The sequence below is a fragment of the Colobus angolensis genome, unplaced genomic scaffold (genome assembly GCF_000951035.1).
Source record: "Colobus angolensis palliatus isolate OR3802 unplaced genomic scaffold, Cang.pa_1.0 Scaffold129, whole genome shotgun sequence".
NCBI lineage: Eukaryota > Metazoa > Chordata > Mammalia > Primates > Cercopithecidae > Colobus > Colobus angolensis.
In genome coordinates this window covers 1,285,610-1,301,766 of record NW_012114141.1, presented here as the reverse complement: position 1 = coordinate 1,301,766, position 16,157 = coordinate 1,285,610, and the positions used below count along the sequence as shown (strand labels likewise).

The following is a 16,157-nucleotide window of genomic DNA, read 5'->3' as shown; positions in this document are numbered from 1 at the left end:
ACGTTGTAGTTGGGACTCATGAGCCACTTCCTCGAGCCCATTTCTGCTCTGTGGAGTGTACTTTTGCTTCAATAAGTTTGTGCTTTCGTTGCTTCATTCTTTTGTTCCTTTGTGTGTTTTGTTCAATTCTTTGTTCAACACACCAAGTACGTGGACAACTCACAGTCAAGACCTTTCATTCGCTAACATTTATTTTGCAGCTTTTGCCAAACACTTGTTATATTTCAGCGCTGTGTGCTACATGATTAATTTCTGCAGTAATTAGAGTTTTCACTTAGAAGGTTACCAGTATGTTTTGGATATATATGTAACTGAGTCTTTTTTAAAGACACAGTGAAGAGTTTCTGAATGGATTTTTGAACTTTTTTGAAAGAAAGGATATTTCCCAAATAAAAATTATGTGATTCATGATATTTGGATTGCCTAGGGATAATCAGTAATGTGATATTACAGTCCAGCTGAGTCTTTTGTTTAAGAAAATAATACCGTTTTTTATTTAGACCTTTATTAAAAGGAGAGAACCAGGGAACAGTCTTTATGGTAGTACTGGGATATATTCAGTTGTTCATTCATTTTATTTGTCTTTATAAAGCACTGTTGGTATAGGACAAAAATCTCTGACTTCTTGAGTCTTAGAAGATAAATGGATATATATTATGTTAAATAAGTGCTTAAGAGTACCCTCCCCCCCCCAAAAAAAGGGCAAAATTTGAATGATTAGAGAGGGAGATTGAAATTTTTAGATAGTATGACTAGGGAGGGCCTCACTGAGAAGGTACTATTTGACAGAAGGGGGACCCATGTTATATCTGAAGAAAGAGCATTCCAGACAAGGGCAGAGGCTGGAAGTGAGTGTGCCTGGCATGTGTGAGGAACAGTTAGGAGGCCAATGTAGTTCAGTCAGGAAAAGACTAATGATAGGAGTGCAGTGAGATGTGTACTTCATGAGGGACCTGGTAGATGATAAAGGACTTCGGCATTTGTTCTGAGAGAGATGTGAAATCATTTGAGGGTTTTGAGAAGACACGTGATCTCACTTCTGTATTAACAGTGCCACTTTGGCTACTGTGTTGCAAATTGGGGGAAACTAGGGCAGAAATAAGAAAGTCATTTTGGAGGTATTGGCCCAGAGTGTTGGCAATGGTTTTGGAGTAAGGTGGTTGAATTCTGGATATATTTGTGAGTGAAGTCAACAAGATTCGCTGTTAAACTGCTTGTTGGCACATAAGAAAAATGGAGGAATTAAGGATGGCTACCCAAATTTGGAGCCCCAGCAACTGCACATATATACTTTTCATTAACAGAGGATAGGAAGGAGCAAGATTGAGACATTGAGGAGATGTGGAGTAGGGATGGGAATTAGTTTTGCTGATCTGGATTTCAGAAGAAATGTCTGGGCTTGAGATAAAAATGCATTCAAATAAATGCATGTAAGTAAAATCCAAAGCCATGTGCCTGGGTATGCTCACCTGAGGCGTAGGGAATTCTGAGACCTCTTATAGAGAAAGGAACTGAGCCCGGTGGTGCTTCAACATCTATACATCAAGAGAGATCAGGAGAATTCTGTACAAGAGGAACAGCCAAAAAGGTAGGAGGAAGACCAGTATTGGTGGTGGTGGAAGCCAAGGAAAGATGGTGTTTCAGGAGGGACTAATCATCTATGTTAGGGTACGGTGGAGAGGTTAAGTCAGATGACAAATGACTGTAGGCATCAGTAATGTGGTGGTGGTGGTGAGGGTCTTTGAAAGTCATGATCGTGTTTCAGTGCAGTTGTGATAACAGTATGATCATGGGATGGCTTCAGAGAGAATAGGAGACAGCAAGTATAGGCAACTTTCTAAGGAACTCTGCTCCAAAAATCCTCCCTGTTGCTGTATCAAAATTTTTTCCTTGCTGCTGCACTTTACCATCAGTATACAAACATGTTTCTTCTTCCATTAAAAAATAATGATAGGCCGGGCGCGGTGGCTCACTCACGCCTGTAATCCCAGCACTTTCGGAGGCCGAGACGAGCAGATCACGAGGTCAGGAGATCGAGACCATCCTGGCTAACACGGTGAAACCCCGTCTCTACTAAAAGTGCAAAAAATTAGCTGGGCGTGGCGGCGGGCGCCTGTGGTCCCAGCTACTTGGGAAGCTGAGGCAGGAGATGGCATGAACTCGGGAGGCGGAGCTTGCAGTGAGCTGAGATTGCGCCACTGCACTCCAGCCTGGGCGACAGAGTGAGACTCTGTCTCAAAAAAATATATATATATATAATAATAATAATAATAAAAGAAAGGAAAGGGTGGCAGCTGAAATGGGAAGGGAAGAGAAGTGGTTTTCTTTCTTTTTTTATATGGAAGGGACAACATGTTTTTGTATACTGATGGTTAAGATGTAGCAGTGAGGAAAACATTTTGGCACAGGAGGGAGGAGAATTTCTGGAGTAATGATCTTAATAGGTAAGGAAGGTAGAATCTTTGACCTGCAGTAGATGCATATTCAGTTCATTGTAGTAAAACTAGAGCAGTTTAGTTCCTGGATACAGATACTGAGTTGAGGGAATTGTGGAAATTCTCTTCTGATTCTGATTTCTCCAAAGTAGGAAGCAAGGTGGTCGGCTGAGAAGGAGGCTAGAGAAAGGGAATAGATTGGAGGTATGAGGAGAGAAAAGTAATATGAACTAATCCTCTAGGAGAGTAGGAAAGAGAGTGGTGTATTATGTGTATTGAAATCACCATAACTTGTAAATATTGTTGGAGACAGTGACATGACAGTGAGGCAGAAGTTAAAAATCATTGTGAAATGAGGGGTTGTGAACTCTGGAGCAGTGAATATCTACAGTTAGTGAGTGACAGTCTCATCTGACATTCAGAACTGAGGTTTTATGAAGGGAGAATAGAGGATACCATGCTCCACCTCTACGCTCCTCCGGTGGTACTATTTGAGGAGGTTACAGGGATGGCAGTGTTTTGTGGAAACACTAGGTTAGAGCAAAGTGAAAAAGAGTAAAAAATACAGGAGATTTGTCGGGACACAGTGAAAGGATTTCAGGAGATCAGGAGATGGGGTCAGGAAAAAGGATTAAATATGTGTTTTGGAGAGATAAAATCATATAAGCAATTTAGAGGTACAGTGAAAGAGAGGCTAATGAGTTAACCTGAGTAAAAGGGAATGAGCAGACACTTGACACTAAAAAATGGCTCTACAGACATTGAGAAGCAGCTGTTCTTTATTGCTCCTGAAGACAGAACAAAGGGAAAAGGCTATTTTAGTTGTATGCGAGTGTTGTAGGAAACAGACGCAAGAGAATTTTTCCTTTTTTTGTCTCTGGAACATTTCAGGAATAAGGCTGTTTTCTCTCCAGAGTTTACACATAATGGTATAAATTGGATGACTTGTTTAGATTGTGTATTTCCTGTGGTACCTTTGGTAAAGATCGAAATGACCATATCAAATGAATGTCTTAAGAAACCTATGGCATATTGCTTAAGCTTGATATCAGTGGCAAATTAAATACAGCTTAAATTGATGGGTTTTTCATCATTAGTTATGAATGCATGGGGTATTCTGTGGAAATCTTAATATTGAAAATTTTTAGTGTATCTTGTATTTTAACAGGTTGCAGTATTTTACAGAGCTAGCCCAAGGCACAAGATGAAAATTATTAAGGTGAGTGTCTGAGAATCAGATTGTTTTATTTCTGTATACAAAATGCTGCTACTTTACTTTTGTTATGTTTGCATTACAGGGAGTAGAGCATCAAGGTCAGAAATACTGTGAAGCAAAACAGTGTTTGTTTTTGTAAGAGCTTGACATAGAAACATTAATAGAGAATTTAGTTGGCATGAGATGTAGAAGAAAACTTGAACAAAGTATCTGCAAATGTAGCCTTCTTTAAACAGACAATATAAAAGAATGTTCTAACTGGGGTCCATAGCCACCTCTTCCCAGTGTGAATAGCAGTAATTAGTTAGAAACTAAATAAATACAGCAAGGAAATAGGGTTGTGATAGTGTGAACAATACTTAAAAGGCTATGATTATTTATATTAGTCAATTGTATATAAAGCAACTGATATAGTATCCAGTAGTTAATGGTCTTAAGTTATTAATCATGATAACCAGCCATTGTGTAGTTCAGAGTTTCTCAACGTTGGCACCATTGACATTTTGGACTAGATAATTCCTTGTTGTGAAGGGCTGCCCCGTGTGTTATAGAATGTTTAGCAGCATCCTTAGCCCCTTTCCACTAGATGCCAGTGACATCCCCCAAATCATGATACTCAGAAACATCTCCAAACATTGTCAGATGTCCCCTGGGAGACAAAATTGCCCCTGGTTGAGTAACATTGTATAGTTTGAAGAACAGAATTTAGAGATACAGTTCTCACAGATGGAAATATTAGTAGCAACTTTTTCTAAGCTTTATCTTACTGAGATCTCCATTTGTTGAAGTTTATTGAAAAATGGGTGGTCTGTATTATTTCTAATCTTAATTATGTGAAAAATAATTAGGGAGAATTTGTTTATTGCTTTGTATAGAAGCAACATTTTTATCAGAATTCCTTCCTCTCCCCTGTCCTCTGCTCCACGGTAGTCGCTGCAGAAGAACGGTTCAGTTGTAGCCATGACAGGAGATGGAGTAAATGATGCAGTTGCTCTGAAGGCTGCAGACATTGGAGTTGCGATGGGCCAGACTGGTACAGATGTTTGCAAAGAGGCAGCAGACATGATCCTAGTGGATGATGATTTTCAAACCATAATGTAAGCTTTGTTTCAGTGAATGCCTATCAGAGAATCTTCCCCTATCCTTTCCTGTCTCCCACCCCTAGAGAATTCAACTGGAAAAGAATTCGTATTTAAAAATTAGGTAAACTAAACCATTTTTCTAGGGTAATTATCCTATTTTATGGTCTGTTGTATAGTTCTGAAGAAAATGATTTGTGTGGCTGGAACAGGCATAGTAAATGGCAGGACCCTCATTTAAGAAATATTTGCCAAGTGCCAGCCACATGTCACCCTTTTCTGGGCACTAATATGATGGTATAGTAATGGCCTTTATGTTAAATTCAAGTAGTTAGAATTATGCATATGTATGACTCTTTTTTGGGCCTTATAATAAATATTGAAAATTATGAAGTTTACATCCATGCCTGTTTTTTTATATCAGTAATTTATTTATGTTGCCCTCATTTAATGTTATAATTTATTAAATTTAGATAGCTTTATTTGTGTAAGCCACAGTTTCCAGTTAAGACTCCAGTGTAATACATGGTGGTGTCAGTTTTACAGTGTTCAGTTGGGGATCATGTGAATCCCATTTATTTATTTATTTATTTTTGGTAGCCACCTGTTGGATGACCTGAGTTTAGTGATACATTCTAATTATATGTTCCAGGCTGTTTTATTACTCTGATTTGGCCTACAGCGAAACATTTGGGAGCTCAGGACTCACAGTATTTGCCAAGCTTTTGCAAGGATATGAGTTTTTTCTTTCCATTATTAGAATTATATAGAGTTCTTAGAAGAAATGGGAAGTTGATTAAAAAGCCTAGATTTTCTTGGATTCAGCTAAATGAATGAGAGAATTTATCTGAATCCTTGTAAACCATGTTATTTAATTCCTCTGCAACATGTGATCTACTTGATGTGTAGGAACAACACGTAGCTTAAATTCTATAATTCTTATATATCTCATTGCCATTTGATTCCTGACATGCATTAGTTTAAACCTTTACTCTGCATTTTGTACCACTAAGAAAAATGAGCTTAGAGGAAGGTGAAGAAGATAATCATGGTTGGGCATGGTATCTCATGCCTGTAATGCCAGCACTTTGGGAGGCTGAGATAGATGGATCACTTGAGCCCAGGAGTTCGAAACCAGCCTAGGCAACATGTCAAAACCCATCTCTCCAAACGATACAAAAAAAAAAAAAAACAGCTGGGAGTGGTGACTTGAGCCTGTGGTCTCAGCTACTCTGGAGGCTGAGTTGGGAGGATTGCTTGAGCCAGGAAGGTCGAGGTGCAGTAAGTCAAGATTGTGCCACTGCACTCCAGCCTGGGAAGCAGAGCAAGACCCTGTCTCAAAAACAAAAACAAAAACAAAATCATTTTATGTATTATGAATGTGAAGTATTTTCTCTTGTGGGGAGAGACAATGTATGATTTTAATGTTGAAATATCTTCTTCAGAATAAGAATTTTAATACTGTGACAAATTAGTTCAGATAGGGCTTAGGCTTGACTTTAATTCTTTGCTAAAATAAATGTTTCCATATTGATACATGTGTTGTATTAGTTGGAATTTTATTTATTTATTTATTTGTTTGTTTGTTTGTTTGTTTGAGACAGAGTCTCATTTTGTTGCCAGGGCTGGAGTGCAGTGGTGTGATCTCGGCTCACTGCAACCTCTGCCTCCTGAGTTTAAGCGATTCTCCTGCCTCAGCCTCCCAAGTAGCTGGGATTACAGGCATGTGCCACCACACCTGGCTAATTTTTGTATTTTTATTAGAGACAGGGTTTTGCCATGTTGGTCAGGCTGGTCCGAACTCCTGACCTCAGGTGATCTGCCAGCTTCGGCCTCCCAATGTGCTGGGATTATAGGCGTGAGCCACAGTGCCCGGCTGGAAATCTATTTTCAAAATTAGCTCCACATTGTTTTAGTATAGATACATTTTTATATGATAATATTTTCTCACTTCATCTTTATTTTTTAAATTTCAGGTCTGCAATTGAAGAGGGTAAAGGGATTTATAATAACATTAAAAATTTCGTTAGATTCCAGCTGAGCACGTAAGTTTGCAAGGAATTTGTCACCATGGGTCTTCTGGATAAATTATATGAAAAGTAGAACCTAAGCAGAATGCCTAGAAACTTATCTGCCTTATATTTCTGAGCATTGTTCATATGTCAGTTTTCCAAAAAGAAAATTTATTGTATTCAGAAATTTAAAGTGGCATGATAAATAGGTTGTAAATGTAACAATTAGATGTCTGTATCATCAAAATATATAAATCTTTGTGATTAATAGCTCATGAAATCAGGGATGAGTCGCATCTCATTGTTTCCTCTTGGTATCTTTTTCCAAAAGTCGAAGGGGTATTGTGTAGTCAAAAAACAGTTACCAAAGTACTGTTGAAACTATCATGCAGATATAAAAATTCTTTATTTGTTCCTGTTGGCTAAACATCTTGAAAATCCTTTGTTAAAATACTATTAGCTTTAAAATGTCCACATGAATGAAGAATAGTTTACTTGAAACAGTCTTCCTTTAAAAGCATAGTAGTAACGAGATTTTTAAGTGGTATCATAGAATCAACAGATTTACTATGCTGATATTTTTAAATGACTCTCTTTTTCAACAGGAGTATAGCAGCATTAACTTTAATCTCATTGGCTACATTAATGAACTTTCCTAATCCTCTCAATGCCATGCAGATTTTGTGGATCAATATTATTATGGATGGACCCCCAGCCCAGAGGTACGAGTTTTTATATTGCTAGAAAGACAAGGAATGTGTGCTACCCTGATAATTAAGTTTTAAAACTTGATTTATGGACAGTGTTGGAAAACTTTGCAGCAGATGTTTTAACATTTATATTGTAAATTGTGTGATGTGCATATTTTATTTATTCTTTTTGAGTGTGCATGCAGTGTAGGTCTGAGCCTTTTCACTGTTAGATGCCTAGCCTAACGTTGAGAATAGATCAGGAATAGGTGCTATCCCTGTCCTCAGGAAGTAAATAAGCCTTTTGTTTCTAAAAATTGGATATAATGGAGAAATTTCTGGGTTCAGAGTTATTATCTAGGTTCTGCTATTGTTAGTTTTAGAGACTTTGGGAAAGTATTAGAGGGCCTGAGTGTCATAACTTTTTAAAAAAATTTAATACTAATGGAGTAGTTGAGTGATAGATGTCATTTGGCCACTCCAGCAAATCATCCCAGTCAAAACCTCTTTATATGAAAGATAACTTCAAAATTCAGTTGGTAGGTCATGTATTTCACACTGTATTTGAGGTAAACTTACATATAAATGAATTGGGTGGTTTTTTGAAAGTTGATTATCCCCTGTCAAATTGTGCCAAACAAATAAGTTAAAGAAGAGAGAAAAAGTGACAAAATCAGTGTTATTTTTGCATAATCATAGCCAAGGTTTTCTTTATGATTCAACATTTTGTTTCCATAAAAAAGCATTTAATTTGCTGAATAATTGAGGTTAGTGAGGTTGTGAAAGTAACAAATCCAAACCTTAAAACTTGAAAGTAATTTATTTTTCTGTTTGTTTTTAAGCCTTGGAGTAGAACCAGTGGATAAAGATGTCATTCGTAAACCTCCTCGCAACTGGAAAGACAGCATTTTGACTAAAAACTTGATACTTAAAATACTTGTTTCATCAATAATCATTGTTTGTGGGACTTTGTTTGTCTTCTGGCGTGAGGTATATTCACTGGCCAAGCTGCTATATTAACATGAATTCTATATATATAACAGGATTCCTAGTTATTTTGATGGGTTACCCAGAAGGCTGGGAAGTTAAGGGTGCTCTTTTAGTGAAAAATATGATAAGAACATTTTAAAAGAGTTTGATTTCCATCTTTATGGATAAATAAAATTATTGATTCATGTATTAGAATAAATCTGCAGAGCTTTATCAGATACAATAAAAATACATGAAACTTTAGAGAGAATTTTGAAAACCTGAGTCTTAAAATCATACAGCCACTTTATTTTTTAAATAATAACAGTATTTTAATATCTAATATATAGTTCATGAGGTTTTTTTTTACTTTTTATTATGTAGATTACAACTATTCGCTAGGTGATTTATAGGAAATTTGGGTAGCTTTTATGTTTCATATGTTAGGCTAAAGCTATTTCTTCCTAATAGAAAGAAAATATTTGTATTTTTTAAAAAGCATGTTATTTATCCATTAAATTCAGCCACTGAAAAGTAATTTTGTTATTACCTCTTGACAGCTACGAGACAATGTGATTACACCTCGAGACACAACAATGACCTTCACATGCTTTGTGTTTTTTGACATGTTCAATGCACTAAGTTCCAGATCCCAGGTATGTTTAGGTGATCTTAGTTGATTGACTTGATTGACTCACTTGAGTAGACTGCTTTCTAATAAGTAGGCAAAGATTATGGGTTTTTAGCTTTGCTTAATTTTGTAACCACCGATTGCAGCCCCAGACACAGCCTTCTTATAAACATGTGCCATTGGTCACAATGAGGATGGGGCATTTGCGGGAGGTAAGCTTTATGTCTGACTAGAACATAAAACTATTAATAATTCACAGGTGTTGTCGTCTGGGTTTAGCTGGCTATAGCTATAAGATAGATCGTGGTTAACATTATCTGAGCATAGAACAAACCTCATAGGTTCTGTTGAGATTTTATTAATCTCATCTTAGAAGACAGTATTGCTAGGAGTACAATAGCTGTTTTGTGCCTATTTTTTTCCCATCACTCCTGTCATTGTGTCAAAGCTTAGGACATTTTAATTTTGCTTTTCTTTCCTTGTTGTATCTTAAGGTGTGACTACTGCTTCTTGGTCTAAGTGTTTTGATAGAAAATAATGGGCTAGAGCTTTGTGGTACTTTATTAGAGCATATTGTCCTTAAAAACTAGTTTCATTTGAGGCGTGACTATTCATTTCAGCTTTAAAGCACTTTATGAATCCTTAGCTATATTACCATTTGCCATGCTAGTACTTCCAAGTACAGTGAATTCTCACTAATTGACCAATTTTTAAATAAGCTGTAATTATTTTTTTAAGAAAAGTGGTTTTACTTTTTCAGTACACACATAATTAGGTTCATTCTCCAAGAAAGGATTTTAGATATCTACCTTAGTGAGAATGGATAGAAACGATTTAGCAAACTACAAATAAAGTTTCTTGATGTTTGGGATGTTAAGAAATGATTTAGCAAAATACAAATAAAGTTTCTTGATGTTTGGGATGTTAAAAATGCTCTCATTTACATAGTGTCACTTTCTTTTAAGCAAGCCCTTTGTTGATAAATATAATAAAAGCTACTTTAATATTTACTCTTATTCCATCTGAATTATTCCAAAACAATAGTAAAATTTAAGAGATTTCATAGAATTGACACTGTAGAAGTCAGTGATAAAGTGATACTGCTTATTAAAAATTAGAAGTGAATATAATAAAGAAGTTATTTCTGTGACCAAGGAGTAATAATTGAACTCTCTGCTCTGCCAACAGACCAAGTCTGTGTTTGAGATTGGACTCTGCAGTAATAAAATGTTTTGCTATGCAGTTCTTGGATCCATCATGGGACAATTACTAGTTATTTACTTTCCTCCACTTCAAAAGGTTTTTCAGACTGAGAGCCTAAGCATACTGGGTAAAGAAAACGTTATCTTTATCATTTATATATTTTAGATAAATCATATTTTCTAATGTGTTTTAATTTTAAAATTCTTTTAAAATAGCAAAATAAGTAAATCACTTGATTTGAAAAAGGAATCTATTTTTTCATTTGGGAAAGCTCGGAAATTACTCACCTAAATCCAGGGTTTTGGTTTTTGCTTTTTTATAGGTTATCAATTGTTATAAAAATCATATTATGTGATTCTCAAATATAGCAAATCAAAACCTGCTGTATAGTTTATAACTTTTTATGTACTATGCCATCTTGTATGAAGAGAAAACTAGACTTAATCTCCCTGAAAACCAAGTTGCTCTCTTCTTTAAAGTTAGAATTTTCAGTAGTTAAACTAATAATTATTTCTTATTCTTTCTTGTTTGTACATTCTAATTTCACAAAATGTCAGTCTGACCCAAATAGCAGAATGTTTTATAAAGATTATTTGGAAATTACACATTATTCTTATGTTTCCATTTATTATATGTATAATACAGTGCATTTAAAAGTCAGTTTTCCTGTGTAAGTGTGAGGAATGATGTATTTGACAATAATGCTATCCTTTATTGAATTCTTAATTTGGGTATTTACGAAAATAGTTATACAGTGTCACTGTATTTTTTGTTACAAGTTAAAATTACCTTGAAATTGAACTAGTTGAATTTCAGTATTTTAATTCCATATTCACATTGCTTCCCCTTTTTTTAAAAAAACGACATTTTAAGGAAACATCTGCAATTTTCCAAGCAGTAAATAAGAATTGAGATAGTGTGGATACTATTGTAAAGACAAGTCTTCTATGCTTTGAAATAGAACATATTAATGTCAAATTTTTAATCTTCAGATAGGCATTTTCATTCAAATTGTCTACTACTATTGATACAGTACTTTTTTAAAGGGCTGTGTGATCTATGAAATAAAAAAACTCCTTTTGTTGGTGTTACTGATAAAGGCTAGCCACATAAGGTTTCAGGGAAAGTGGTCAGAGGATTTAGGTTCTAATTCTGGCAGCTGCCTTTCCTAGTTACATGACTTTGGATAAGTCATTTAATATCTTTTTTCTTTTTCTTTCCTTTTTTTTTTTTGAGGCAGAGTCTCGCTCTGTCGCCCGGACTGGAGTGCAGTGGCCGGATCTCAGCTCACTGCAAGCTCCGCCTCCCGGGTTTACGCCATTCTCCTGCCTCAGCCTCCGGAGTAGCTGGGACTACAGGCACCCGCCACCTCGCCCGGCTAGTTTTTGTATTTTTAGTAGAGACGGGGTTTCACCGTGTTAGTCAGGATGGTCTCGATCTCCTGACCTCGTGATCCGCCCGTCTCGGCCTCCCAAAGTGCTGGGATTACAGGCTTGAGCCACCGCGCCCGGCCAATATCTTTTTTCTTTTCTTATTTTTAACTGAGGGCGATTGTGCCTGCGTTATGGAATAGTTGTGAAACGATGTATTTGAAAGCTGTGGTGGCCAGGCGCCATGGCTCATGCCAGTAATCCCAACACTTTGGGAGGCTGAGGCAGGCAGATCACTTGAGGTCAGGAGTTCGAGACGAGCCTGTCCAAAATGGTGAAACCTCATCTCTACTAAAAATACAAAAATTAGCTGGGTATGATGGCACATGCCTGTAATCTCAGCCACTTGGGAGACTGAGGCAGGAGAATGGCTTGAACCTGGGAGGCAGAGGTTGCAGTTAGCCGAGATCACACCACTGCATTCCAGCCTGGGCAACAGAGCAGAGACTCGCCTCAAAAAAAAAAAAAAAAAAATTGTGGTAAAATGCTAGAAAAATGTAAGCTATTAAGCTTTGCAACTGTAAGTTTCAAAGAAATGTAAAACCCAACTTATTTTCTCTTGCAGATCTGTTGTTTCTTTTGGGTCTCACCTCATCAGTGTGCATAGTGGCAGAAATTATAAAGAAGGTTGAAAGGAGCAGGGAAAAGATCCAGAAGCATGTTAGTTCGACATCATCATCTTTTCTTGAAGTATGATGCATATTGCATTATTTTATTTGCAAACTAGAAATTGCAGTCTGAGGATCATTTAGAAGGGCAAGTTCAAGAGGATATGAAGATTTGAGAACTTTTTAACTATTCATTGACTAAAAATGAACATTAATGTTAAAGACTTAAGACTTTAACCTGCTGGCAGTCCCACATGAAATTATGCAACTTTGATATCATATTCCTTGATATAATTGGCTTTTGTGATTGAGTGAAACTTTATAAAGCATATGGTCAGTTATTTAATTTAAAAAAAAAGGGCAAAACCTAAACCACCTTCTGCACTTAAAGAAGTCTAACAGTATAAATACACTATCTATCTTAGATAGATATATTTTTTTTTATTTTTAAATATTGTACTATTTATGGTGGTGGGGCTTTCTTACTAATACACAAATAAATTTAATCATTTCAAAGGCATTCTATTTGGTTTAGAAGTTGATTCCCAGGAGTGCCATATTTCAGCTACTGTATTTCCTTTTTCCTGTAATGTAAGCACCTCAGATACCATGTGCTACCATTTTTGTATCAAATTTTTTGCACAGGATGTGACCACTGTCAGATCACTGTTCTTTTCTTTCTTTTTGTGATTGAAAAGCCTATACTACAATTTGAAGTAAATTTTTGTTTTTCTTAGTAAGTGTAAATGGTTGCTTTATTTAATTTAATTTAATTTAATTTAATTTAATTTAATTTTAAAAAGATATGTCTTTGGTATAGCAGAATTAATGCAGGGCTATCAAGTGGTATTCTAGGATAACAGTGTCCACAATTAACACTTAGTCATAGAGTCAAAAACATTTAAGACTGATTGGGCTGAAGTTTATAATAAATTATATTAACATGTCTTCCTTTTTGAGTTAAAGGAGACTATATACTTTGTCAAATATCATTTTGTCATCCTCTAAATATAAATCCAAATACCTCAGCTAAGTAATTCTATTTTATTATTTTTGCTGTTATGTAGTTTTTAATCATATTTCTTAGGAAGTATAGGCTACTGGACCTAAAGAATAAAAAGTCCCCAAACCCAAGCAGATGGTTTATGAACCAGAGTATGTGTGGAAGATTCTTTGCTGGCCTTGCTCTGTGTGCATCTGAAGCTTCTTTGGCCTAGATTTTAGCACAAACCTGAGTCTGTCTCTTCTACTTTCATCACGTGTTCTGTACCTTCTTTTTGTTTCATTGGGCATGCTAGGGAAGTGATGAATTTTGTGTGTAATGCCATCAGTTTTCATAGAAGCTTGATGAGGTATAGGTCATTTGTTTTGAGTATGTGGGCCAGAAATTTAAAATTAGAAATTTGTTTTTCTGTTGAATATTTCTATCTATAAACAGAAATGGGTCCCAATTCTTAGAGGTTTAATCCTTCTTGAAGCTAATAAGTTTTGTCTTTTATAATCTGTCAGGATGAACCATTCCTTAGCTTTTATCCAATATTAAACTGCAAGTGTTAGCACTGAACTATTGTCATTGATAGGGAAAATATCTATTCTTTGAGTCTTGTTACTGAGGCAGTTGAGTGTAAGGAGCTGCCTGAAGTTTATTCTACTTAACCCTTTAAAGCTGAATTGTCAAATGTACATTGTTCCATGTCATTAGATGGAACATGGAAGCCATTGTCTAATCAACTCTATCATTAGTGACTTGATGTCTCATACCTTAATTTTGTAATGATTTTTCTTCTCTGTTACAAAGACTTGAAAAACGTATTAAATGCACGTTAATCTTTTGCTTTGCATTTTAGGTTCAGATTATGACTTGATTGAAATAAATGTGCCTACACATTCATTTGCTTTGTACTATAAAAATAAAAATGATTTCTTAAGTTAATGGCATCCCAGTGGGGACTATTAGCATTAAAATTATCCATATGGATGCTGAAGATACAGAAATTAAAATTATCCATATGGATGCTGGAGAATGCATAGTGCACAGAATCTATGATTTAAAAAGAAGTTGAATGTACAGTACAGATCCAGATTGCAATTTTCCATAATATATTAATCCAAGTTGACATGGATGATTTAAATGTGCTGGTATCTAAATTTTAAATTTTTACCCCATTTCCTAATCCTAGGACTTGCTAGAGTCCCTAACAATACTAACTTATTTGATGTTTTTCCCTGTTAGACTACTTTATGGAGTTATTTGACCCCATAATGGCTAAACATCAGGGAAGAAAAGAAAAGAACTTAAAATAATGCACTGATGAGATAAAGAGTTCTGAAGTGATCAAAACTGGCCACACAGAACAAGGCTGAACATGTTATGTCACATTTATGCTGGACATTGCCTAACCCAGAGATGAAACAAAAGTGAAACCATGCAACCCAAAGACCCTCCCCTCTCAGGATATAGGCTTTGTTTATATAGCAGTAACCACCCTCACAAGAATAAGACACATTATTTACCTGTCATGTCCATGTAGGGTATGTATTTTACATTGGTAGTCTTTTTGAGATCACTTAAGTTTTGGTCTCCTTGATACACTACATAAGTAAACTATGTATTGGTCACACTTAAAAATAGTTTCTCACTGAAATGAGTTGGAGGCAAACAATAAACTAATATTTAGGAAACCTAATTAACTTTACCTTGCTTTCTGCCTCTGTCACTTGGCAATTCACTTCCGCATATGACTCATCCATGAAGTCAGATGATGAACTGGTTATCTTTTCATTACATGTATTTAGTACGTGGAGTGTGCTAGAAGTAGAACGATGATGGCATCCCTGCCCTATAGGAGCCCATGAACACAGATAGCAGGGGATATTACTGCTAATAAGCTATTTCAAGAAAGTTAATAGGGATCTTTGCCCATTTACTTTAAAAATACACATAGATTAAAATGAGTCCAGTGCACATTTCACTAGATATTTCCTTGACGTTGGCATTTAAAAATCTTTGAAGCACTTTTTAAGACTGAGCTCCTGCAATCCAAACAGCAGCTGATTTGCATACTAAAACGTGGTATGGATATTCATCCTTAACTAGTATGTGATTGGACAGACAGATCACTCTGATGGTTAAGATTCCTTGAGCTCAGTTACCACTTGAACCATTAATTCTTATTTAATGACATTATTTTGGGTTTTGGTTGTCAAGAGTTGGTTATTGTTAATAATGGATAATGGTTAACCAGTCCCTGGTATTAATGTAGATACAGTTGTCCATAAACATTGTTGTGGGTTTAGATTTAAAAAAAAAAGTAGTATCATGCCTTCAGGAAGTTTTCAGTCAGTTCTGGAGACCAATGTGAAATATATCGAGTAGGATGGTAAATGTTGTCCAGAATGCTACAGTAGCTGAAGGAGACAAATAACTTCATGGGATCCTCAAAGAAATTTGTCATGGAAATTGCCTAGAACTAGTGACAGCTGAATCAAATTTTAAGTTGGGAAACTCCAGCTGAGAAGCAGTAGGACATTGCAGCCAAACTGCAAAGCCACTGCAGAGGTGGTGGTAGGGGCTAGAAGGAATCTCTGAAAACCACAGTGAGTTTGACACTGTTAAGACAGGAGGTACAGTGTGAAGGGTTGGAGAGAGAGGCAGAAGCCTAATGGTGAAAGCAGAGACAATTGATTTGTCTGCTACTATGCCATGGCATTTCAAGAGTTTGATGTGAGTTTAGATTTTTGTATCGTAACATGCTGATGGAAGCACAGAGGATCAGTTGTGAAGACTGAAATAGGGAGACCAATTAGAAACTCAAGGAAGCTTAAGGAGTAAAGGTATGATTGAGCTGTGGCAGTCAGGATGGAGAGAAAGGCATGGAATTTGAA

The 16,157-nt window shown here is 36.0% G+C and overlaps 1 protein-coding gene across 5 annotated transcripts in view; it reads left to right on the top strand.

The window, feature by feature from the left end:
- Positions 1-16,157, top strand: part of ATP2C1 (ATPase, Ca++ transporting, type 2C, member 1) — a 158,947-nt gene that overhangs the window by 130,936 nt on the left and 11,854 nt on the right. For 2 of the 5 annotated variants that reach the window (XM_011933674.1, XM_011933673.1), the window contains 8 exons: positions 3,604-3,654; positions 4,582-4,748; positions 6,707-6,775; positions 7,348-7,464; positions 8,274-8,421; positions 8,961-9,056; positions 10,220-10,361; positions 12,230-12,354. In XM_011933674.1, the coding sequence (XP_011789064.1) occupies positions 3,604-3,654; positions 4,582-4,748; positions 6,707-6,775; positions 7,348-7,464; positions 8,274-8,421; positions 8,961-9,056; positions 10,220-10,361; positions 12,230-12,354 (915 nt within the window). The remainder of the gene's footprint in view (positions 1-3,603; positions 3,655-4,581; positions 4,749-6,706; positions 6,776-7,347; positions 7,465-8,273; positions 8,422-8,960; positions 9,057-10,219; positions 10,362-12,229; positions 12,355-16,157) is intronic. The other 3 variants (XM_011933672.1, XM_011933675.1, XM_011933676.1) reach the window with 2 other exon arrangements.